The 27,254-nt window shown below is 28.0% G+C and overlaps 1 protein-coding gene and 1 non-coding gene across 3 annotated transcripts; both read left to right on the forward strand.

Annotated features, from left to right (window-relative positions):
• The first annotated feature begins 1,277 nt into the window (after positions 1–1,277).
• On the forward strand, positions 1,278–24,531 carry LOC123291133 (facilitated trehalose transporter Tret1-2 homolog). 2 transcript variants are annotated; one of them, XM_044871601.1, is made up of 5 exons: positions 1,278–1,370; positions 7,390–7,622; positions 22,077–22,441; positions 22,696–23,392; positions 23,703–24,531. In XM_044871601.1, exons 2-5 carry the CDS (start codon positions 7,421–7,423, stop codon positions 23,981–23,983), a joined length of 1,545 nt encoding a protein of 514 aa, XP_044727536.1. In that variant the 5' UTR covers positions 1,278–1,370; positions 7,390–7,420; the 3' UTR covers positions 23,984–24,531. The 2 variants fall into 2 exon arrangements, with proteins under 2 accessions (XP_044727536.1, XP_044727537.1); XM_044871602.1 differs by having other exon boundaries at positions 1,351–1,471.
• Trnaa-ugc lies at positions 20,850–20,921 on the forward strand. The gene has a single exon. It is a non-coding gene; the product is annotated as a tRNA-Ala (tRNA).
• Positions 24,532–27,254: the final 2,723 nt, after the last annotated feature.

Raw genomic sequence — 27,254 nt, forward strand, 5'->3', positions numbered from 1 at the left:
CAACCAACTTTCAGAACCCATATAAGTCCAGGAACCCAGTTAAATCAGAGAAAGTTTATCACGATTAGACCATTGTGTCAAATAAAAGCTTGCCTTTAAAAAGTATTTTATTGAATTAAAAATAATGTTTTCAAAAAGTAATTGAATAAGATTACACTTTTTGAGAATCAAAAACTTTATTTTTCGAGTACTCAAATCCTGTACCTACTCTGAAAAACAGTTTTTATGCTAATTTCTTGCTACAATTAATACAAGTAACCAAGAGATGGCAAGTTCACAAACAAAAGTTTTCTTAATATAACGGAAATGTCTAAATAATTATCAAAAATTTTATGGTTTTTGATAATTGATACTTTCCATGAATACTTTTCGATTAAAAAAACTATTATGAGAATGTTGAAACATCAATAAAATTTCATAAGTCTCATCTGGTTTTCAGATAGGTGAAGATCGACTTTATACGGTCTCTTACATCATAAAATTTTTTATAATTATTTAGACATATCTTTTAAATTAGGAAAACTTTTGATAGGCTTGCCTGATTCCCATTATTTTGGTGACTAAATTATCTTTCTTCTGATACCAATTTCAATTGGTTATATTGATTCAAACACAAATCTTGGTTTATGATAACAAAGAACTAATTGTTATATCTACAAAATTTCTTAATAGAAGGACAAAGCCCAAATTCTTTCAATTTTACTTATTTATTACGCTATATGCATAACAATTTTTAGGTTCAAATCCAAATTTTTTCCTATTGGTTTTTGAAAATTAAAAGAAACTAAATTATATTCTCAAATTTAATTTATAGAAGGCGTTAGAAGAATTTTGATCAAAACAAATCGTGGAATATTAAAAAAAATTGACATAATTTAAATGTTTTGATTCGATACAGTATAGGTAATTAATAATTTTTATATGGAAGTAAATTACTCTTGTAATTACTAATTACATTTACTGGTATTAAAAAAAAATTCCTTAAACAAAGATATTAAAAATTCACGTATACACCTAATAAACAAATTACAAATAACATTATAATATGTTATAATTTTATTTGTTTATAAAGTTCTATACCGCACGTCTATCAGTCCGTCCGTTCGTCTGTCCTTACTTCAAAAAAACCTCTTCAAAATAGAAAATTAATAATAATACATCCCTACCACTAAAACGTTTTCACACGTTAAATAAAATTTTTTATTTAAAGAAAAAATCGCGCTGATAATGTAGATATATATAAAAGATAATTTTCAAAATTATTTTTCAATTTTTCAATAAAAAATTTCTGTAATAATAAATATATAAATACGACAACGTTTGTCTCATATTCGTTAATTTCTGAGTTTTATTTATTTTGTTTAAATTGTGTGAGTTTAAAAATTATTATTTATTTTATTTAAATTTTATTTTTTGTGGCTTGCTTTTTGGCTTTTTTTTTCTGGTAAAAAGAGCGCGAAGTGACGATATTGTAAGTTTTGTGAATTATTTTAAAGCCTTAATCTAAGGGCATTATTAAACATTTTAATTATTTTGAAAGATTTTGCTTATGGAATAATTGTTTACAAAAATTCAAAATTTGCGGCAATTATTTGTACGAAAATTAATAATTAATAGGGCAAATATTTGATAAATCTTTTAATTTTAATGGGAAAAATTGAAATTTAATTTTAATGGGAAAAAATGAAATATTTTTTTTATAAAATAATTTATTTTAATTTATACATATTTTAAAATCATTTATAAAAATTAAAGTTTGATAATTTTATTAACAAATTGCTTTTATTTCGCACAAATAATGATTATTTTATGCAAAATTAATTAAGTGTAGCACGCGTTTTGCCTATAGTTAATATATTCATTTTTAATCTGAACTTTTGCTGAATTATAAGTGAAATTATTCCTTTTTTTTAATGAAAATTAATTTTTTTTAATTTATTTGATATATTTTACAAAAAAAAGCAATTTTGTTTATTTTGTTTTTTAAATCAGCATATTTGATCGAAATTGTGTAGAAATAAAATTAATGAAAATTAACTATAATTAAAATCGTCTTCGTTTTAAGGGTATTTTGTTCAAATCTTGATCAGGGTTTAAATCTTTAATAAAACCAAGAATTTCGGATTTAAAAAAAACTAGTTGGTACTTTGCCCCTTTTTTTTATTGCTGCATTAGTCGTTCAATATTCATGATAAATAATCGATTAGCCAGCGATTAATAATTAATGACTGTCTTTTAATCTTATTAACTTCATTAGTAATTGGACGATTAATCAGTTTTTTTATTGGAATAAGAAAAAAATTATAAAATGCTTGATAGTTTTGACCATAGGCGTGGCTATTGGGGGGAAGGAGGCGACTCTCTCTCATTATCCTTGACTTTTTGGGAAAATCAATTCAATAAAATAGTACAAAAATTGTCAATTGTCTCCATTCTACCATGCCGGTTCTACCGGCTATGACCGATTCTAAGCTTTCTTGCTGTAGAGAAATGGGATGAAAAATATAGAAAAAACCTTGCTCATTTTAATATTAATTAATCGGTTATAGGGCTCGAATCTATAACCTCCGAGTTTCGAATTCAGCCCAGAGCTTAAACTTAAGACAGCTTACCCATATTCGATTGCTCCAATTTTCCTTGCAATTCATTTGTTGATGTTATCGTGAATAGTAACGTAATCCTGGATATAAGAACATCAAGAGTGAAGTATGTTTTGTGTTATTTTATTCCTGTCAAAATTTGTTTAATAAAAAAAAATTAAATTCAAATTATGCTTCTTATTTGGTTAATATCTACGCAGAAACACCTATAAAGTCTCATGTGACTTGCTTTAATCTACACCTCTCAATGTCAACCGTAAACATGCTTATAATTGGTAAACTTTAAGCAAGAAAAAGGTCCAAACCCCAACTCCTGGGGCTAGGACATTAAAAATTTGCATGTGGATTTCTTTGACACTGTAGGTGAGCAATAAGGATTTTTGTGAATTCCTAAGGTGGTGATAATTCCTAAGGTGATGATCAAGCTCAAAAACTAATGAAACCTATTGAAACAAGCCGTAGATAGAATCTGGTGCGACCCTTGAGAAAAACTCCACACGAAAAACTCGACCGACTCGAAACGACTCAACCGAATGTTATGATATTCTTTTTGGATCACATTGCCGCTATTACGCTTCGATCGGCACCTCAAAGAAGGCGATATCGATCAGGATAAAATTTAGGAAAGGCTCGCCCTGCTCGAAACGACTCGACCGACAGTGAAAACGGTGTCTATTTGACAAACTAACGTTTAAATCACAGTATACCTATACATTGCAGCACTGGCGATTGATATTTGATACTGCAAATCTATTGCTTCTTTATCGAACTACAACGTTGGCATTTTGTATAAATTTTCTATAAATACGTTTTAATTATGAAATTTCAAATATTATTATGCAAACACTCTGATAAAAAATTCTAATCAATTATTTCTTAGCTTGGGATAAAAATAAATTTTAAAACAAAAAAACCAAATTTAACCTTTTACAATGTGGAAAAGTTTATATCTAAAAAATATAACAACAAAAAATTTAAATATGATAATATTATTGTTGACCCCAAAGAGCTAAATATAAATTTGCCAATTTTATTTAACAGTTAAGTTGCCAACAATAAAAAAATTTTGCTTTAAAGATAAATGACATAAAGTAGTTTTTACCCGACGAACGGAGGATATTTCATATACCTATCTGTGGCTGGCCTTTTAGTTGTTCAAACAAAATATGCCGGGATTGATTTTAACAACTGTAGTATCAATAGTATGGAGGTAATAATCTGGAGGGTATAGAATATTTTATGCTACAAAATAACCAAAATGGCGACCGTTTACGGAAAAATTCCCTCGGAAGTAAACATTTTTTAGTTCTTATTCTTACAAGATATATATCAAAGGAAAGCCCTTTTCATGGAGATTCCGAAAATATTTGGCACATTGATATCGAATTTACTCAAAAAGCGAAACTTTTTTCAATTTCCGCTGTTCTGCTGGATGGGTCTAACACCTCAACTAATTTCAAAAACTGAGGTACCGGTAGAAGCGTGATAATAGATCGCTTAACATAGAATTAGAGGTGATTACCCCAAAAAACCAATAATGAGGACGTAGAATTCCTTAAAGTTTATCTAGTTGTTACGCTGTGAAACCGAAACACTTAGCCAATTTTAACAAATTAGGTTAGAAAAGTAAGGATTGTCGGGTTAAAATACGATAGACTAATTTTCAAACACGAATATAATGAGCTTTTGGTACCATAATATCCGCTATGGTTTATATGTGGCACAAACGTCTTAATGGTTTAAGCTATTATGGTACCGAGAAAGTCCTGATGATAATTCCAATGTTCAATAAGCCGTATAGTCGGAGGCCTTTAATTCTGCTTGGTGTAAAATGCCGAAAGTAGACACTCAAATATTAGTTTCACTGTAGACCTCTGATTACAAGCACGACTTATTGGAAACCGGAGTCGGTTTTTTTAAAGTTATTCAAAAATATTTTAACATAAAATATAAAATTTATGATCGAGTTCATGGTAAGATTTTTCAAATTTTAAATGTCCTTTTGAAACATTTCAAAAATCGGAAGTTAGTTAAAAATTCAAGTCATAACTTTTTGGAGACAATTATAATTTGGTTTGAATATTAAACAAAAATTAAACCTTGAAATTTTTATCTTCTAATATTTTTATTTGTTAAAAATGTTACTTTTCAAAAGCAAATCTAGATTGATCAGGTGTTCCCAATACCTACTTCATAAAATAATCGAAAAAAGTTGCTTCATATAATTATTATGCCCTATTCAAGTTTGAAGTAGTTTATTTACACTGTTTGTTTTTAAATACTATTATTTTACCGATCGATTTATCAATAAATAACGCGCTACTCTTTTTAAAATTGAGGCTACTTCTAAATTTTTTTATCAAATTGTGATAACGATTCAAAATTGACGAAAGTATTTGAAAAAAAAAAATGTTTTTATTGCAATGTCAAAAAATTATAATTATTTGTTTTAAGTTCCGTTATCAGCTATTACTTAAGTGGTTTAGATAACTATTACAGTATGATATGATATCATAGCTTTCTATCTGTTGCAATCACGTGGATATACAGTAATTGTGGAAAATTTCATTGTAATAATTACCAAAAACAAAAGCCACTCCTTGTTAAATTTCCGGTCACGCTTCATAAATTTTGATGGCTCAAATTATTTGGGAACTATGTCATTTTTATGTTATGCGTCATTAAAGTCTAAGCATTGTATGAGTAGTTTTTCCAATTTTTTTTTTCGGGAGGTATTGTAGTAGGTACAAGATTTGGAATTATTATTTTATTATTTTGTTATGGACTCAAGTTATGGTTGTTTTTTATTTAATTACTTCAAATTTAGCATTAAATTATATTATTTAGACTTTAGCTTTAAAAACTGCTTCTTGTTTAACTTGGCTCTCCGGAGGTTAATTTTCGTAGTTTTTTTTCATGGTGCAGTTGAGACATATAAAAATCTCTTAATATCAACTATTGAAAACATTTATAGGCATAATTAAAACAGATCGTTTTCATTAATGATAAAAAGTATTAAAAATTTATTGATAAAATCAAATTACTTCTAATTCAACAAAAAAAATAGATAAATTTACAAAATATTTCCATTTATAATTAATTACATAAGTCTGGATTAGATTTTAATCACTCTAAAAACTGTGATTTTATAAATCAAAGTATTATTTAATCTGAAAACCGCACGCTAGACAACATAAGCAAATAAAAATTTATGTTATCAAAATAATAATTCTTAACCATTATTCGAAAGTTGTTTATTCAAGGACTCTATTGAAGATGTTTCGTTTTCAACCCGTATGAAACAAATAAACATTTGGTAAACTACCCTATCATAAAATATCCTAAAAATTTCGAAAGTTGTTTTGCCAAGGACTAAGGACATACGTTGTTGTTGTTGAATGATTCGCTTCTACAAAAGTTAATCGTTTATGAATATTAACCAATGCAGGATATGATTGAATTTGAAATTTTTGGTTGTAAACTAAGCAAAATCGGAAAATTAATTGGATCCAGAAAATTTCTCGACGATCGAAATGTATTTCTTGTGTGGATAATTTTTCCAGTGAGGTTACCACTTTATTAAATTGATTGGCGAGGATATTATATTAAGGTTAAATGAGTAAAATACGACTTCTTAGATTTGTTCACAAACATGAACTCACATGTGTAAATTATTGGCATAATATTTAGTGTGTAAATAAAAACTTTTTTGTGAGTTCTAGTTTGAAAGTCTAGTTAAATTTTCCAAAATAATCATATTTTTTTCGCTTTTTATACTCTGTATACATGAAATATACATCAAGGTATACTAATTTTAGTTCCAAGTTTTTAACGCTTATAAATATTGATGATACGAAAAAAATTTTGATATAGGTGTTCATAAAATCACTTAATTCGACCATTTTCGTTTGTTCGCCTGTAAACAAGATAACTCAAAAATGAAAAGAGATAGCAAGCTGAAGATTTTTAAAGCGTACTCATAGAACGAAAAAGGTGACTTTTAGTTCGTTAATGAGCAAGACAGATTAACTGGGTCTTGAGTCCGTAGAACCCATTCTGTAAGCCGTTAGAGATAGAACAAAAGTTTAAATGTAAAAAATGTTCCTTATAAGGAAACTAAACAACTTTTGCATGAAACATGTTTTCGTAAACATCCTTGTTTACCCGCGAGGGCGCAAATTAGGACGAAACTTTGGTGTCTATTTTCTCCAAAACGATAAAAGGCAAGCAATTGAAAATTCTCTGGGAGCTTTAGCTAGTGGTCTTGTGTTAGATTCTCGAAAAAAAAGAAAAAAATTCTAGAAAATATATTCTTAAATTTTGGAAAACCAAACAAATGGCGATCGAAAGTTAATTTCCACAATTAACTCAATCAAATGTTTGTTTTCACTTGTTTTAAAGTACACTTTTCCAAAATTTCTTTTATTATTTTTCTACAGAATTATCTCCATAATTTAAGTTTACAAATAAATTAAATTGATTGCATAGAAAACAGATCAGAACTTCCGGTTTTTTTTTATATCCAATTTTATATGCAAATCATTGATTAAAACAAACAAATAATCTATCGCCTTTTAATAATTAGAAAAAACGTGTACAACCTCGTATCAGAGCAATAAAAAAAAATTAAAATTCAATAATTGTTAATAATAAAACAAAGCTAAAAAAAATTTTCATTAACAAATAGTAAAAATTAATTCTGCACACATATATAAATGTTAGCTTGTAAAAAATAATAATAATAATAATAATAAATATATAATTATGTTTATATCTTTTATATTTGAAGTGGGAGCTGTCGCCCCGCGCATCAAGAGCCGATGGCAGAAAGAAACGGTCAGCGTCCATATGATTACGAGTTAGTGTCTCAGAACATAAATAATAGCGAAAATATAATAACTAGTGGTGGTGGTGGAATTGAAAATAGTTCAAATACAAATTTACATCGGCAACAGAATACTTCACAAACATACGTTATGGAAAGTGGGAGTAAAGCACGACAATATATTGCAGCTGGTACAGGTGAGTGTTTTGAAAAAGTTTTTTTTTTTTACTTTCGATCTAACGTTTTTTTGTTTATTTTGTCGACAAATTATTTTCAAAGAAATTAACAAATTTTTGCACGTTGAAAATCTGCGGTTTTTTTGTTGTTGTTGTGAAATTATCTCAATCGGTCCACTAGATTGATTACTTTTTTTCGAATTAACTTTAATTTATTTCCGATTTTTTTTTAAATTTTCAATAACTAGTTTACACAGAAATTTTTAACTTATTGGTATGAGTAAAGTTAATTTTGTGGAAAATTCGGTCCACTGGTATGAATTTATACCTTCGATATGTTAACTCATCGAAAAGTTTTTGTTTTGTTGTGTGATAAAGTCGAAATCGGTCCAAACAGAGTTTCCAGAATTAATGAAAATAGTTTTCGGGAAAATTTTATTTATAATTGGTTAAATTAATTTGTTTAATAACAAAAGACGAAAAAATTTTTTCTAATGTTTTTTGAAAATCGAAATCATTTCCTTAGATTGGCAAATTATGGCAAATTTTCAAGTTTTTACTTAAAGTAAATTGTGTTATCGAGTATTTTGAAAAAATTCTAATAAAATATTTTAAAAGCTTGACTTCATTACTAACTTTTTATACTAATGTCTTTTGTACGCGAGTAAATGTTTAATACTTTTTATGATACTCAATTTTTGACTTCCAACTAAAAAGAAGGGTATTATAAGTTTAACGTGTCTGCGTATCTGTGTGTTTGTTTGTTTCATCGTAGTTCCTCAACGGATGAACCGATTTTAATTTTTTTGTTTTTGTTTCAAAGGTAGTTTGATCAAGAGTGTTTTTAGCTATGTTTCGAGTGCAAATTTAGGGTTCTGTATCCGATAAAAACGGATGACCAGACTTGGTTGAAACATAACTAAAAATACTCTCGATCAAATTACCTGTCAAAAAATAAATCGAAATCGGTTCAGCTGTTTAGGATCTATGATGCAACAAAAAAATTGATCAGACATCGTATTATGTCGGAGGTTTCTTTGAATTATTAATTTAATATTTTTTTATATCATTTGTCGTTTAAATGCCGAATTTATTACTTCTCGTCGACTAGGTACTAAATAGCAAAAAGCAATTGTGATTTTCTTACTGTTAATTTGATAATGTTTGTTATATTTGCTTAATATAAATATTACCGGTTTTTTTCGGTTTTAACTTTACTTTTCGAATACTTTAGTTTTTATGGGCTTACTTTCCTTGATTCTTGACTAACCTTTTAAATAAAACGCAAATAATTACTTACTTTTATTCTGAGACTTTTATATCTCGAAAAATCAGCTAAATATAGGAGGACTTTATGCCTTCTAATGGAATTCGCCAACGAAAATTGTAAATCGTAACCAAAAATGCTCTTATAAACTTTTGAATTTTTTGGAAACATTCAATTCGACATTCCGAGAAACCTCTAGAATTGAACTTTTACTATGAAAAGTATTTCTACTTAGAGTTCCCCCACCCACTTCGCTTTTTTTATTTGAAAGAAGACAAAGCAAAGAAAAAGTAATAATATTTGAAAAAAAATTTAAATAACATTGTAATAACTATTTTATACTGAAATAATTTTTGAAAATTATTATTGAAATATTTTCAAATATTTAAAATATTAAAGTATTTGTGTATAATTATTATTTATATTAATTTAATAACATTGATAACGTTGAACGTGACACAGAATGTTGTGAAAATCTGTTTGTAGGCGATAATAATCAGCTAAAGCCCAACAGATAGTCGCAGTGATGATTAACGATACGCTGATGTGTTCAGTGAAAAGTATGACGTCAAAAAATATACGTAATTGACCTCAGTTTGAGGTCAGAATCTTAATCTATGATGTTAAGGAAAATATATAAATTTTACTAACTTAACATTACTGCCGTTCGCCTAAACGGTATAAATGCTCTTTTGTATACTTCAAACAGTTGAAAAGCAAAACGCGTTAGTTCAATTCTTTGATAAATAAGTCTACCTTTTTTATGTCGTGTTTATATACAAGTCTGTTTTCAGCTTCAGTCAAATTAAAAATTGAAAACATATTTTTGATATTTTAACGATTAATTATTTTGCCATGAAGACTTACTTCATAGATCGTATACAAAAAATTGCTTAATCTGCTTGCGAATGTTAATTTTACGATATCTTAAAATCGAGCATTCCATGGCTCAGTGCGTAACAAAGAAGCAGACTGAAAGTCAATTTTTGCCGCCTTGTCGTCAAAAGTGAGTTAGAATGTAAAAAAATAGTTATAAAATGTAATAAACTTAGGTAAAGTGTTCCAGAAACATTACGCACGCTAGTTTTGGACTGAATACTGTTTAATACATTTCGGCAGAGGATTTAAATAATGTTATTGTGAATTACCTAACGTATGAAGGTGAGGTTAGGTTAGAACGGCTGTCCTGGGGCGGGACACACTTAGACCATAGGGTCCGTTGTGATACCGAAAGAGGGTTGGCCCACCCCTGGCCACTACTCCATGAACCATTTGGAGCTGTTTAAGAACAGCAAGAGAGCTTTGACGTCGACGGACGTATGAAAGTGCTTTCTAAATATTATTCAAAATTTATTGTATCACTAAGATACTGAAATACAAAAAATTGACGAAACGGAATTCTAAATTGTGGATAAGTTGTACCCCAAAGTACAGTTTTGGAGATATTGCCTGAAATTCTATGAATATTGACCAACCTAATGATTTCTAATCTCTAATCTCTATAATGAGGAAAGCTAATCTCTATAATGGCACTTACAATGGGGAAATAGAAATCGGGAAACGCCAGGGAATTTTGAAAGTTAATTCTTGAAGCCACACTTGAATATAAAATCGCCTGAATATGCGATTACATAACGAAAACTAATATTCGTTTTCAAAATACAACAAAAATTTATTACATAAATCAAAATAAACTAAAAAAAAAACCTCATAAAAATTAGTGGTGTTTTAAATAAGGAAATATTTTTAAATAATTAATAAATAAATAAAATTAAATATTAAAAAAAAAAAATACATAAAAATAAATTTATAATAATATATTTAAAATCCGTGATCTTGAAATTAAAAATGACAGTCAATGGTATAACAGTTTATTCGCGCGGTTAATTTACTAGATATTATATCGGAGTAGGGTAGTTAAAGAAATGCTGGAGTAAAAAAACTTGATTATTTTCATGAAAGAAAGATTATTTTTAAACTTTTAACTGAATAATATCGTTATGACAACGAATTACTATTAAAATAAATTGGCTTCAATGAACTATTGCTCAAGCATTCCGTACCAAATTTAAATGCATTGATCTATATTCATTTGTAATATGGTGTATGGATTAAGTTTTTTTTTGCCCATTTCTTAACAAAATATGAAAATACCGCAAAAATACTTGACAAAAAGTGAAATTAAAATTAAAATCATTCCAAAAGTAAATAAATATAAGCAAAAATTTCATATTAGCTACATTTTATCGTTTCAGAAAAATTCTAATATTTTTTAATAATTTGTTGGGTTTCAATATCTTATAATTATAATTATATTCAATACGAATTGAAGAAATGTTGTTAATTTAATTTGAATCAGGTTTTGGAAAATTTTTAATTTTAGACAACAATTTGTTATGGAAAATTCTTTTAATCAATTTACAAAATCAAGTTTTTCCTTGCTTTGGAAAATTATTTTTTATTCTTCAAGTTTTTAGTAGAAGTCAATAATAATAATTATATTTGATTGGAAAAAAACGTGTTAATAACCATGAGCTAGAGCTGTCCATTTTTCTTTGTGCGCTGGAATTAATATTATTTCAAGATCGTTTTGTATTAGTTAACGAAATTCGCTATGAAAATTTCGAAACAATTATCCTAAACTCCAACAAAAACAGCAAATATTTCCACACCTCTGCATATACGCAACATATTAAATATCATAAAGCCTACTTAAAATTATGTAGCCTATGATGTAGCCCATTTTAAAGATGCAAGAATTTGACACTTGAAGAATAGGAAATTGGAATAATTTTTTTTTGTATCACTCTAGATGAAGATTTCTCACTTCATGAATAGAAAAGTGAAGTTGGTTTTAAAAAATCTTCACTAGTATGCAAAATATGAACGTTTCAAATTCCTAATTATACAAAGAGGAAGATATCCCATAGAGATTACATATAAAACTTTGTTTTGCTAAAAGGAAGTGGCCAACCATTGAATGTAATTTTCGATTGGTTATAACTTTTTGGTTTTTTAATCAATTTTTAATTTCACTTTCAAATTTTGCCATAGCATCAAGTCTAGTTTTACATTTTTATGGGTAATATGGCCAATTCGTCACAATGATTAACCCTTATTGTACAGCATCATAAATTGGGATCAAACGTAATTCGCAAAGCCACAGGCAGCCATTTACTGTCTGTAACGATACTGGCTCATCGATAAATGCAAGTCCAGCAGACGATGAAAATTTATCAGTACCTATCTAACGTGACTTTAGCATTTTTTGAAAAGCGTACCATATCTAAGAGTCAATCATGAATCTTGATTTGAACTCTTTGACCAAAATTATAAATTTAAAATTAACGAAGTAATCGATAAAAAATATAAAATTTTTTAAAAATTTTAAAGAAAAAAAAAGTCTGGACTTTCAAAAAATGTTCATTTTTAATGTTTCACATTGTAATAAATTTTTTGCAACGTGACATTTTTATATTTATATTTAATAATTATAATTTCTCAAACTAATTATACCTGTATGATAATTTTTAATTCGATAAGGTAATTTGACAGCATTAAGTATATTATTATAATTCTATGTTCGGTGCATATTTCGTCATTAACTGAGGGAATTAATAACAGAATATACATGAGTGACTCTTGAATTAATGATCATAATTTTAATTCAAGTTCAAGCTCATCAAATAATGATGCTACGCCGCAATAAGTTGCAAGTAGGTATTTTTCTTGTTTAGATAATGAATTTAGGTATTTCCAATGATATGAGACTTAAAGTAGTTTTCCACGAAATTGTGCGAAGAGGTTTTTCGACAGCATAAAGTTGTTAACAAAAAATTGTAGAAGCATTGATTGTCTCTGACATTTTTGAACATTTTTAGTTCGCGTATTTACTACATCGACAAAAAATTAAAATAATGACAACCTCATCTCGAAGTTGGTCGTTTCATATTGAAATAGAGTAAAAATACTTTCAAACAATTTCCTAATGATTGGAACAAGTACAAACACATACCTGATATGTCTTACCAGTGTGGAGTTGAGCCAACCACATGAGGATTGTTGTTATTAATAGACAAAAAATATATAAGATATTTTTGGACATAGGAACAACAAGACACTAAAATCATAGTAATCTATATGTCGCCGGTTCAAATCCGACTCGGGGAAATCTATTTTTTTTAATTAATAAATATACCTAATCAACTTGCTCATCACATCAGTATTTTGTTATAATATTTATAAGTGTTAGAACCAATCAAAAAAAGATTGTTTAAGTCTATGTTGCATTTCAAAACAACAATATTTGAAATTAGTTAGACAGTTTTTTTTCAGCTTAGCGATGTCGATTTCCTCTGATTTTCCATTAATTTCATTGAAGTAAAACATTAAAAAGCGGTTTAAAAATAAAAATAATTCTTATTATTACACGTTTCATGCATTTATGAGTTTTGTTTCATTAATAATTTTCATTATTTATGAAAATAATCGTGAAAACGATTTTAACCATACAAAATTACGTATAATTGAACTTGGGTGTTAAATGTATATTTTGTATTTGTTATTAGAAGCAAATATTGATTAACGTTACATTATTTCAAACAATTGTTTAAACAAAATTAATTCTAAAATACACTTTTAATCAAATTTTGTATATGACCAGAAAAATGATTGATAAGGACTTTTCATTGTAGAAGTATTTTCCAATTAACTAATCGGGCGCTCAGTTCTGACAAACTCAAAACCATTCAAGGAATTGTATAATTTCAAAATTATCGCTTTTATAAAAAGCATTGACAATAATAATTACACGATCATCCACAGCTCCATACTAAAACGCTGTTAAGGTTCATAATCAGAATATAATTTGTTAATCAACTTGGGGTATTAAACAGGTCCAACAGCCAATAATATTTACGGTAGTCACATGTGATGTTTTCATATCAACACGCGAAAATTCATTCATTTAAAATAAAAATACAGGAAATATATTAAACATTTTTATACCATGCATATATGTAATATGCAAGGTATACTAAGTTTAGTCCCAAGTTTGTAAAGCTTAAAAATATTGATGCTATGAACAAAAATTTTGGTATAGGTGTTCATAAAATCACCTAATTAGCCCATTTTCGGTTGTCTGTCCGTCTGTCCGTCTGTCTGTCAACACGATAACTCAAAAACGAAAAAAGAAATCAAGCTGAAATTTTTACAATGTATTCAGTGCGTAAAAAGTGAGGTCTAGTTCGTAAATGAGCAACATAGGTCAATTGGGTCTTGGGTCCGTAGGACCCATCAAGTAAACCATAAGAGATAGAACAAAAGTTTAAAAAATAAAGTAAAAAATATTCCTTATAAAAAATTATCCAACTTTTTTAAAGATTTTTTCGTAAACATTACTGTTTACGCGTGAGAGCGCAAATTAGGCGTTAATTGTATAGTATGTATTATATGGGAATATCAGTTATGTATGTGTAACATGTATGTTACACATACATACAATTGTAATGGGATAGAGTAATCAACACTGTCTTTTCATGGTATTTCAATAATTAACTCAGTCAATTGTTTGTTTTCGCTTGTTCATATATGTTTTTTTTTGTTATTTTCATAATTTATATTTAAAAATTCGTATAATAAATAAAAAGCAAATTTTTTATTTTGAACACTTATTTTGCAATTTTATTTTTATAAACAATTTTCGTCAAAAAATAATCATAATATTTATGAATACAAAAACAAAAAATTTTTTTTTTATAATTTACGTAATAGCATTTTTTATCAATATTTTGCTTTCTAAAGTATTTTTATTTTATTATTATTTTAAATAATAAATAATAAACTTTGAAATTAAGGCAAGAAAAATAAATTTTAACCTCGCCCCCTCTTAGACACACCCCTCAATTTTGTTTACATTCAATGGTTTATATCGCGTGGTATTTCTACGGATCTAGGCATTGATTTCTTTTTTATTTTGAAATTGAGCAGTTTTGGTAAATATTTTACATTTTTTAAATTGGGAAAACGTATACAAATTGAAGACTGTTTTCATTAGTATAAAATGATCATGTTAATTATCGTTATCTCTTTTTTGGGGGCTCCCTGATCAAATTTGTAAATCCTCGCAGCACAAACCAATCAATCAAAGCACAAAATCAATGCTGAAAACTTATCTTTCATAAAATGTCCTAGCTTTTTCGCATGATTTGCTTCTTTAATTTTGGAGAAAATTTTTATGCCGAATATTTAGAAGACGTTTCAGAACTTATTTCAAAGATGTTTTAATAAATATTAGAACAACTCGAAATGAAATGTTTTCATACCCGCTAATCCAAAATTTTTCTTCATGTAGTGTGTTTATAGAAATAATAACTGCTTGTTATTTATTTCTCACCATTCCTGGCACAGTAGAAAGACCTTTTTCGAAATTGATACTAATCAAAATTTATTTGAGAAATACCATGGTACAAGAAAGGTTGAGGTCTTTGGCTTTTATTTCTTTTGAAAACTATAGTTATGATCTCTGCTAATGAAAAAACAAATCGTTCAAAAAATTAGTTTGTTAATTAACTGGAGAATGGAAAATTTTTTGGTAGATCAATGAAAATATTTATATAGAACGCTTTAAATGCATAATAGTAGGATACCCTGATTGAATTTTATGAATGATTTCCTACAAAAATTTATCTGATTGTTTGACATTGTATTTAATAACAAAATATAATAAGCTACTTAGTAGGAATGATAAGAATTTGAATTATTGTAGGCTGATAGCAAACATAGAATTATAACATAATTGCAAAAAACAAAATTATTTTAATAACGTTTTTATGTGGGGCAAAATTAGCACATACAGGGTGATTCAAAAAACCTCAATAAGAACTGCTTACATCAAAATAACTAAAAAGTTCATATGAACATATCGTCTAAAACCTTTCATTTTCGAGTTACACGAAATTTTAAACCAAAATATGATAATTGTAAGAAATATCTGAGATTCCTTACACAAAAATAAGAATAAATCATCAAGTTAACATATAGTCAAAAGAAATTTCATTTTTGAGATATTCAAACAAAAAATGTCAGTACAATATTCTCAAAATTTTATATCTCGAAAACTAAAAGTCTTAACCATAAGTTTATCAAATCTTTTTTTTATTTAATTTTTGTGTTTTAGAACAGAGGACGGTATAAGGGCGACCTTCACCCATCTGATAATCAGAGGAGACATAATTTTTACGAAATTATATTAATTGATAAACACGCCTATGATAGCTTTTCTATCGAAAAGTATTCATGGCTATTTCATATTAAATTAATTTTAATCAATTTTTCTTCCATAACGGTTTTGTAAAGGCAAACCTAAACCATTATTTTGATAATTAAATTATCTTTCCTCTGATACCAATTTTGATTGGTTAACAGATCGTTGTATTTATCTATATTGACTTACGGTTTGAACAGGTAAGTTAATATAGGTAACTACATCCATCTGTAAACCAAAGTTCTTTTAGACAATGAGGAATAACAAATTAATAATTTATTTACCAATATCAAACGTAAGTTTTTAAACTTTATCATTCTGTATCTCGAAATTTTATTTATTTTTTTCATTTGACGCAAGGAATTCAATGCCTGAAGTTTATCAGAATATTTTTAAATTATTCTTTTGATTTTAAAAATGACTTTGAGTCTTGGAAAATGTTTGAACTATTTCTAAAACTATTTAAGACATTCAAAATGGTTTTTTGCAAAAATATTATTATCGAAAACATCTAGTACAAATAATATGCATTCATACAGATAGAAATGAAATTCAATCTTTCGTACTTAAAACGCCCCCCATATTAATGGAGGTATTTCAACATTTATTCTGCGTCAAAGCTTATTTGCGTATTTGTGATAAAGTTAAATGTATTTAAATTAATTGAAGAAATATGAGTTATAAAAAATTAAAATACCAACAATTTTTTGCTAGAACTGAAAATTTTTCTATAATTTCAAATACGTATTTGATACATAATTACGCATTTTATTTCTAGAAAAAAATTTTTGAAGTTATTTAAAAATTTAATTACATTCGAATAAATCCAATTGAAACGATTTTTGATTGCTCTAACAATAATATGGCAATAATAGCCTTGGAAAACCAATTTTTCAAAAAACTATAAACAAATTAAAAAATTGGAAAAAAAACAACAATTTGTCAAACAATAGGTACGGTAATTATTATTTGTTGAAACAAATAATTTATTTTTTTTGTAAATAATTAAAACAATAGGTATAAAGCTGGCCAACAAGGATCTCACTGAAAAAGGGACTCCACAAAAAAAAAAATTTTTGTATTTTTATTTTCACAGTTAGGGTACCACAGGTAGATTTACGAAGGTTAAAAAAAGGGACAGTGTCAACCGTGGCGTATTGGGCGTCCATCAAAAATCGACGCAGAAAATTAGGTGGACCCATAACTTAAAAATCTTACCTCTCCCAGCCCTGTCTCAGTATTTTAAGACTACCTTAGTACTACACATTTACAATAAATTTTGATTTGCAAATAAGTCCAAAAAATCCACGATAACTCTCCACATACAGGTATTTTAGTATAATAAAGTAGACCAGTATAAATCAGCGGTGGATATCGGTTTTACTTGACTTCAAAAATTTGGTTACTACCGTGGCTAATAAAACGCTCGCCCGCTAAACGAGAGGTGCAAATCTTGTGTAAATTCACAATTATTTTTTGACAAATATGTCAGACATCGTGTTTAAATGAAATGTGCATTAATTTTTACACAATTCTAACGTTAACACAAAAGTAAAAAGTTTCAGTTTGTATGGTGAATTAGAGGCTAGCAAATTTAGTTGTGTTTAGATTCCGAGGACTTAAAAAGATATTATAATATTTAAATTTACAAAATCACAACTAAATTGTTTAAATTTTCGAAAACAGCTACGCCATATTATATTATACTAAACTAGATATTATTTAATAATTTAATATTTAAATAAATAATATTTCTTGTTGATGTAACCAAAAAAAAACTATTATTATCGTAACTTGGTGTCTCTACAGACATAAAAAGATTTTAAAATGCTAGAGACAATGAAAAACCAATCTTGAAATTATACCTTTTTTAATTTTTTCTTTTAAGAACCATCGCTGAAAAAATGATTTTGGTGAGATCACTTTCAATTTAGTTCAAATAGTTTTGCTTAATATTTTAATGCACTTAATTGCGCACCCATCCTTTTGGATTTTACAATTTAGATTTTAGCGCCATAATGTCAAAAAATATAAACCATCATCTTCGAAAAAACTTTTAAAATAAATAGTAGACTCGTCCAGTTATTAGGAAAACTGATGATTTTTAACTAAAATTTTAAATAGCTGAACGGAATAATATTTTCGTTGTTGTTTGGAGATCGTGTTTGTGCCTATCCGTAGCCATAATATGATTAAAAATATTTAGGCATCAGTATTCTAATATTGATTGATTCGTATACGATAGATAAATGACATGCACAATGGGATAACATTTTTTTTCTACTATCTGTCTGTATTGTATAATACTCAGTAACATTTTCTATAATTTACTTACGGCACTCGTATTGAAAATATTTGTTTGTCGTTGAGTGTACGTAATCATTATACAGATCTCTCATCATTTGTAATGTTTTCAAAACAAATTTTTTTAATTTGATGACCTTGCTACTGAATTTAATTTTACACCTTGCTATTGAAATTTTAAGCTAGTGAATTAATAGTATATTGTGCAACAAGTGCGTTTGAATGTTAATTGTACTCTAAATTGGAATTAGAAATATCTACCTAAGAACGGAAGGAGTGCTTTTACCACTCGAGGGATAGGCTAATAGCTTAATAAACAAGAGCTAGTGCGATAAACTAACTTGCCGCTCGCAAATATAATTTGTAATTTGATACAATGGAAATCAGTGCGAAAAGAAAGAACTTACCCTCCATGCGAAATTTTTTTTTAAAATATCATGCATATTGGCATAAAATCAAACCAATAATTATAATACAATTTAGGGGGCTATCAGACTATCTATTTCCTATGCAGATAATAAACTGGTAGTCTATGATTATATTATTGCATGCAAAACATAGTAAAGTTTGTCCTTGACCATCGAAAATTTAATTTATGAATGAAATCATTAAATTTAATGTGAACATAAAACAAACGTTTTTTTAGATTTTTAAGATTGTTTAGATATCATTTTTGGCTCGTTCCCAAATTTTTAACTTTTAGGAGACAAATCCTGAGCAAAAATGAAGGCGCATAGCATATGATGGTTAAGGTTAGAGTAGCTGCCCTGGGGTGGAACACACTTAGACCATCAGATCCGTTGTGTTAACGAAAAGTGGGTACCACCCCCGGCCACTGCTCTATAGAAAATTTGAAGCTGTATAAGAACAGCAAGAGTGCTTTGATTTTAACGGACTTCGGGCTAGAGAGGTCTTAAAAAAAGAACTGACGCAAATGAGTTCACTTCCTCTCCACTGTGACAACGTCTGCATGAATTGTGAAGCACTATTAGGCCCAGTCGTTAAACGTGTCTGTCTGCTAGCCAGTGTCTTGTAACAGCCGCAACGATTCTGCTTACCGACTTTTTTTTATTACGAATGCATTCTTGTATTTTTGGCAATTATTTGGTAAGTACCATGGAATGATATCGTGAGTATTGGGCAAAGCTTGGGTTTGTCACTCAGAAGCATCGCGTAGAAACCAAAAAGAATTTTATTATTTCTGAGTAACTTTTTTTTTATTTTTTCTGAGTAACAAGGAGTAATTCTCTCACATGTCATGGTACTAGGATAATAACAAAAATCCATTAAAAATCAAAGCCTTAGACAAAAATTTTATCGAAACAAAAACTAAGCATAATTAAGCGCAAATTGTTTTATTATATAATAATGTAGCTTAGCAAAGTTTGAATTGAATATAAACATATGACGTAGATTTTAAATTTACCATAACTAAAATAAATATTTATGCAATTGTTATATAAAAATAATAAATTGATTATGATTAGTTAAATGAAATTCAAAATATTTCCACAGGTGATTCCTTCAAAAAATATTCTAAATTGTTCTTATTTGTTCTCTAATTATTTATAAAGCCAACTTAATGAATACCAAAACATACACGCTTACACACTTTATTATATTTATCTTCGAATCTAAATTATTTCTAATCGAAGTGGTATGAGTACCTACTTAAGCATTCTCCCATATTTTGGTAGAAAAAATGTCAGATAAACTAGACATATTTATCATTATTCGCAACTATTAGAATCTATAGTGGACACTGTTATGGCGGTTGAAGAGGGTACATGAATCTCCTGGGATAAACAAACAAAAAACTATAGAACATAAGTAAGTCAATTCGTAGAAATTCACTTTTAATGTCATTTAATTATATAGAATCTAGGATAATGTGTACACCTCTTCATTTCATATTTAAATCTCAATAATTTCACTAAAATATCTCTTATGATAGAATAACCCATATTCACTATTCTGTTAGCTTGTAAAAAAAATTCTAATTTTTGCAAGCAATAGAATTAACTTAATTAATTCCAAATTTTAATTACTTAATCAATTAAAAATTGCAAAATTTTGATATCAATTAAAAAAATTATTAACTTAAAATTATTGAAAATGACAAGGTAGAACGATGCTAAAGGCAAATTTTTTGTTAAAATAATCCATAAAACACTACACCATTTCCTTATTCTGTTAATAATTTACATGCAAATTCGCATGGCTATATATAAATTTCTGAATGGCTATTGAACGGAGCCGAACCTGTAAGGTAAAAAATAATTTAGTCAAATATACCAAAAATGATTGTTGTTTTTTCTTATAATAAATTTTATTCCAAATTTAAATACATTTTTTCATTCTCTATAGAACGATTTAAATCTACCCAACTCAGCTGATCACTGCACTTTTACCAGGGGATGTAGCTCAGTGGTAGAGCGTTCGCTTTGCATGTGAAAGGCCCGGGGTTCGATCCCCCGCATCTCCATTTTTTTTGTTTTATTTTTACACACAGCGCACCACTTATAATAAATAAGGAGGAAATATAAGTTTAGTGATTAAGGAAATAACTTACTCTGAGTTATTTCTGAGCAGACCGCCGTTCAGAAGTTATTTCCTTTGATGCTTACTAAGTTAATGCAAAAAGATTTTTTACGAAGAATAATTTTCAAGAGCATCTGCCTTGAATCGCCAACCACACTACTAGGTACTGATTAATAAAAATAAAATAAAATCGCCTTTTTAATAGAAAGTTATCCGATTTAAGACTGACGAAGGTCATGTTCATGATTAATTAATGGTAAACTTAATGAGGAATGCACTACTTGTTTGATAATTGTACGTAAATAAAATTGGAAACAAAACTAGTTTTCATTCGGAAAAATTTATGGGAGGTTTTTCATTTATTCAAGGTGTATTTTCTTTTTTTTTTTTTTTTTTTTTTAAAAGAAACATCATTAATTATTTTTATTATATATTCTTCAATGAAATCATTCTCATTTACTTGCTATAAATTTTCGTAGGAGTGTCGGCTTTAAGGTTGTTCCCAGAATCTGTTAAAACTCAGCGAAATAAGGCCATAAGTAAGAGTAAAAGATTTTCAATTCTAGTTTTTAAGATATTGACGTCTGGAAATCAAAATGATGATTTTAAGTACTTCGGCCGTTACGTGACTAATCAACAAGTTAATTAGGCAATTTGTATAACCCAAAATAGTCGACTTTGTTGAATACCTTTATCTTTTCGATGTTTAAGATTAAAATTCTTTTGATTATACAAATTTTAAAATCTCCCTCAGTAGTAAAATTTTTTTAAATAAGTGTATTCGTTAAATCTTTAACGATATTTATTTATCTCATGTGAAAATTTGCATAAAATCAAAAAACTTTAATAACAAATTTCAAAATCATCAAATTCAACTACAATGCAGGAGTTGGTACAAAATTGTTATAAAAGTTGCCTATCTTTAAAGATTGTTCTCCTAAATATTGTATATAAAAAAATTGAAACCTTTTGAAATGCAAAAGTTTGTTATTTCAATTAGTAATTTTCCAATTCTTATTTTCAAAATTATGTACAGTTATAAACAATCAAAGATCATCAGTAAAAATTATAATAACATTGAGACTTTATTTATTTCTAGGTAATTTGATTGCCTTTAGTGCTGGCTGTGTTTTAACATGGACATCACCTTGTCTACCAAAATTATACGATAATTGGGAAACGGACAGTCCTTTAGATCGACAAATTACACTAACAGAAAAATCATGGATATCATCTTTATTAGCATTAGCTGCTGCGTTTGGTCCAATTATTGCTGGATATTTAGCTGATCGTATTGGACGAAAAATTGTATTATTGGGTGCAGCTATACCATTTATTGTTGGCTGGGTTTTAATGGCAACTACAACGACAGTTGCACAAATTTTAATTGCACGATTTCTTTGGGGTTTATCCGTTGGTGCAGTGTTTACAGTTTTACCCATGTACATTGGTGAAATTGCAGATGTAAGTTTCTACCGTTCTTTGTTATTTATTTTAAAACATTACTTTTGACATGGGCTTATACAAGTTCGCTATAACTAGCGAGAATTGTTTTATGTCAATAGCACTTTTATGCCAGTTGAGAGTCTCATTGCCCGTCTTACTGCTATTGTTTTTAAAATTTAAGCTTGCTTATGGCTACCATATTGACTACTTGACGTCATTAGTGATTTGCCCAAAAAGAAATTTTGATTTTGATAGATTTTTATTTTTTACAGGACGATGTTCGTGGAGCATTAGGATCATTTATGCAATTGTTCATCACGTTTGGAATTTTATGGGCGTATGCTGTTGGTGCATATACTTCCTTTAAAGTATTCTCCTATTTATCGGTTGCAATTCCAATCGCTTTTTGTGTATTCTTTTTCTTTATGCCTGAATCACCGTATTATCTATTAGGCAAAGATAAACGCAACGAGGCTACCGAAGCATTAATGTTTTTACGAAGTAAATCAAATGATGGAGTTCAAAAAGAACTTGAACAAATGAAATGTAATGTAGATGAGACGAAAAAACAATCTGGAACAATTAAAGATTTATTTGCCACGGCTAGCTCTAAAAAAGCTTTGATTTTATCATGTGGATTAGTTGGTTTCCAACAATTTTCTGGTATAAACGCTGTGTTATTCTTCTGTGGAACCATTTTTAAGGAATCTGGAAGTACAGTTGATCCTGATATTAATGCCATTATTATTGGATGCGTACAAATCGGTTCAAGTGCAGTTACACCATTGGTTGTAGACCGGTTAGGACGTAGAATGTTGTTGTTAATATCTGGTGTGGGTATGGCAGTTGGCTTATTCTTGTTGGGTGGATGCTTTAATGCAAAAGATCGTTGGGATGTGGAATTGACTGGATTTTTAGCACAATTGCCTGTGATTTCTTTAGTTTTGTATATGATCGTATATTGTATTGGTAAGTAAAATTATGTTCCATATACTTTATGTTCTCTTTTGAATTCTTGGTTAGTGTTCCATTAAAACCAATTTAGATAAATATACACCTTTTCCCCTGAAAACTTATGAAATAAGCGTCGAATTTCAGTTTTTTCTTAATAAAATTCGATTTTCAAGTTCTTTTTTTAATCCAAATTACGGTGTTCCCGAATTGTTTAAAAAGAATATATTTAATCTCTATATTTACCTGTCATGCGTGAAAAATGCTTGAAATCAAAATATAGTAACATCTACGGAAACCTCAACTAAGTATATTTTCTTTTCTGCAGGTTTCGGTCCTCTACCATGGGCAGTGATGGGTGAATTATTCAGCGCAAATATTAAGAGTTTAGCATCAACAGCTACAGCATCATTTTGTTGGATACTTGGTTTCTTTATTACACAATATTTCGAACAAATTAGTACCGCATTGGGTAGCGATACATCATTTTGGTTCTTTGCGGCATGTTGTGTTCTAGCAACAGCATTTGTCTTTATATTATTACCAGAAACTAAAGGTAAATCACTGGAAGAAATCCAAGAAATATTAGGAGGAAACGCTAAAAAATAAAGCAAAGAATAAACCACTTGTGATGTTACTTATTATTTACAAAAAAAATTATTTTAATGGGTTATGTTCATTAGGACGATAATTAGCTCCTAATATGCTCAGTATTCTTTGAAATATTTTCAAAATAGCAACTTGCTTGACTGATATAATGATAATTGGCAATAAATTTAAATGTGTGATAATTTTATTATCTAAATAGTTGCAGATTTTTGTCAGACATTAAATTGTTCCTTACAAATCATTCCAATAAGGGCATGTTCGCGAAACGGATAATTAGATTACAGTATTCATCAAATAATTTTAATTTGTTCATCAATTTTCCGCTGTCATCTATGGGATAACCATAAAACTTATTGATACACTTGTATCAGAATGTAGCTAACGTCAAGAATCGTTTACATTGATAATTAAATTTAATTAAAAACGTGAGCCATGCCCTTCGGATATTTTTCATATTATTTAACCAAACTAAATTAATACGTATAGTTTTTAAAGGAAACGACAATTTTTAATTAAAAATTAATATTAATAATACCTAACTAGTCGGATGTTGCAATAATTGTTATTATTTGATTTTAATAAAAAACAATTTGGTGTAAATACAATTTTAATATATGCAATATACATTACATAATTGTACATGACGTTACATATAACAAATAGAATTATATACTTGTACATTCCTTTAACTTAAAAAGACAATAACGAATTATTGTATTTTGTAAATAATTTTAAAATTTTATTTTAGTATTATTTATTGTATTTAAATTATTAATTAAGAAATTATTATATTTGAATTTTGTTGAATAAAATACATTTTAAAAATTGATAACTTTTTTATACTATACTTTTTGTAAATAGGCCTAGGGAGGCTTTCTGTTCCGTATACGTGTGTATAGGTTATTCAGGGTAATTAGGATTCAAACAATATAAACCCAGCTCATTTGAAGATTAGAATAGTATTTTTCGAAATATCACCAGAATCATTACGGAATCCAAGTTTTCGTACAGCATTTTAAACGATATCTCAAAAACCGTTCATCTAATCGTTAAAAAAACCCGATTTTTTTGTGTTTTGGGTCAAAATTACCCTACAGACGTAGTTAAACTTACGAAACAATTTTTTCTGGTTTTTTTCTAAGTGTTATAAATTTGTCTTCAATTTGGATAAAAATCATTTTCTAAAATGGCGAAGTTTCCGAAATGCCTGCTAAAATCAAATATAAAGTATGATATCGCGGAGCAGTTTGAATTGCAGAATTGCAAAATGAACACTATATAAATCGAATTGGATGTTTTATGAAAAGTTAGGCCATAGTTCGAAAATTAACAGTTTCCTCATAACTTTCAGACTATGATACAGATGACTTTCTTGATAACTTTCAGACCATGATGGATGTGGAAGCGCCGGGAAGAATATAAGATATGAATTTGTATATTGATTATATTAAGATATAGTTCTTCCTTGCGCTCCGACAATAAACAAAATATATTTTTTAATTTGAATCTCTAGTTTTACGTCGGGGTTTTCTGCATTTTAATATTTCCTTTGTTATATCAAAGATAAAATATACGGCCGATCTCATATTATAGGGATTTTTGAAGAAAAAAGTATTTTGAAAATTATTTTTCCTGCAAAAAACATTTTTTTTTTCTTTAGTAATCCGATTACACAAAAAACGTAGTTTGCTTGGGTTAAGAATATTTAATTAAGGAACAAAAACGAAAACTTTGTTTGAGTTAGAAAAAAATTGTTTGCGTGAAGAACTCTTTCTTGTGACAAACTTAGAGAAAATTTTGATCTCCCTTTTAAATTTTTGGCTCAAGAAAAAAGTTCTTGTGATAAGAAATCCTTTCTTTCTGTGTAAAATATTATTATTTTAAGTACTATTAAAAATGAAAATTGTAATTAGAGCATTAAAAAAATAAAATAAAATTGTAACAGTAAAGCAGAGACGCATTTACAACTGTTGTTACCCGTAGGATTATTTTTGGTGGAGACCCACTTAAGGAGATTGTAATCCTTATAAATTTAAAGGAAATTTGTAAATTAAAAATTTAGATTTTTCTTAATTTAAATAGGAAATTTGTATCTTCTCTTTGAAAATTCGTCTATGACTACATCATAGTCCAAATTTTTTAATAGATGTCTTTCATTAGCATCAAAGAGTTTAACCTTGTAGCATCGAAGAGCGTGGATGGAGGCCTTTTTTGCATTAATGGTAAATGCAGCACTGTAGTAAAAAGAAAATAAAAATTTTGTTTAAAAACTAATAAATAATTGGCGCCTATCAAATCGATAACTAATAATTATATTTTAAACACACAAATTAATCTCAATATTTCATTTATTTATAAACAAATTATATTATTATAATTTTTGTTTTATGAATGATTTGAGATAATTAGTGATATATTATTTGTTTTATTATTATTAAGATTAAAAAAAATGTACACTAAACTACAATATTATTTGCAAAAATAAATCATATTTAAAATATTCGTATTTCTGAATACATATTAAAGTAAGTTTTAAATATCGTATTGATTAGAATGCTTAATTGGTTCATTTTTTGTTGTTTTAAACTGTATAAAAACATACAAAGTGTCTCAAAAAAAAAGATGAAATTCGAAGACAAAATTTCTACGATTTGTTCGAAAAAATAAGAAAGTTTTGAAAAATTTTGTTTTTAGAAATTTGATCGAAATTTCTTCGGCCATATTTAACTTGAAACATGGTCTGATTTATAAATTGTTTTAAAAGTCAGGTAGTTCATATTAATGGAGACATTTTAAAAATTAACTAGTCAAAATAAAAATTTAATTAATTGTTGAAATACCATGTATAGACAATGCTGAATATCAGTGCTTGCATTACTTTAAACAAATTAAAAAAGTTATTTAAAATCAACACACTGATGGCGGCCTTCCGGTCTTCATTTGTTATAGTTTTGATAATTTCGAATATTTTTCGAAGAATTTTCTAGAATATTTATTTGGTTTTTCAAAAATCTATCCCAAGACTCACTCTTTTTAAAGTTTTGGAGAAAGTGGCCATCAAATTTGCTAATCCACGGAAAAACAATCATATTTACGAAAAAATATTTCAGAAAAAAGTTCATTATGGAACATTTTTACATTTAAACTTTTGGTCTATCCCTAACGGTTTACAAAATAAGTCCTACGGACCCAAGATAGAATTGACCTATGTTGCTCATTTACGAACTCACTTTCTACGTCCGAACTCACTTTTGGGCATTCTATATGTTGT

The sequence above is a fragment of the Chrysoperla carnea genome, chromosome 1, assembly GCF_905475395.1.
Source record: "Chrysoperla carnea chromosome 1, inChrCarn1.1, whole genome shotgun sequence".
Taxonomy (NCBI): domain Eukaryota; kingdom Metazoa; phylum Arthropoda; class Insecta; order Neuroptera; family Chrysopidae; genus Chrysoperla; species Chrysoperla carnea.

Excerpts from the sequence above, each read along its gene's own strand:
- LOC123291133 (XM_044871601.1), top strand. The coding sequence starts at position 7,421 with ATGGCAGAAAGAAACGGTCAGCGTCCATATGATTACGAGTTAGTGTCT. Across the intron at positions 7,623-22,076 it reads ATATATTGCAGCTGGTACAG|GTAATTTGATTGCCTTTAGT; the intron begins GTGAGTGTTTTG and ends ATTTATTTCTAG. Across the intron at positions 23,393-23,702 it reads TATGATCGTATATTGTATTG|GTTTCGGTCCTCTACCATGG; the intron begins GTAAGTAAAATT and ends TCTTTTCTGCAG.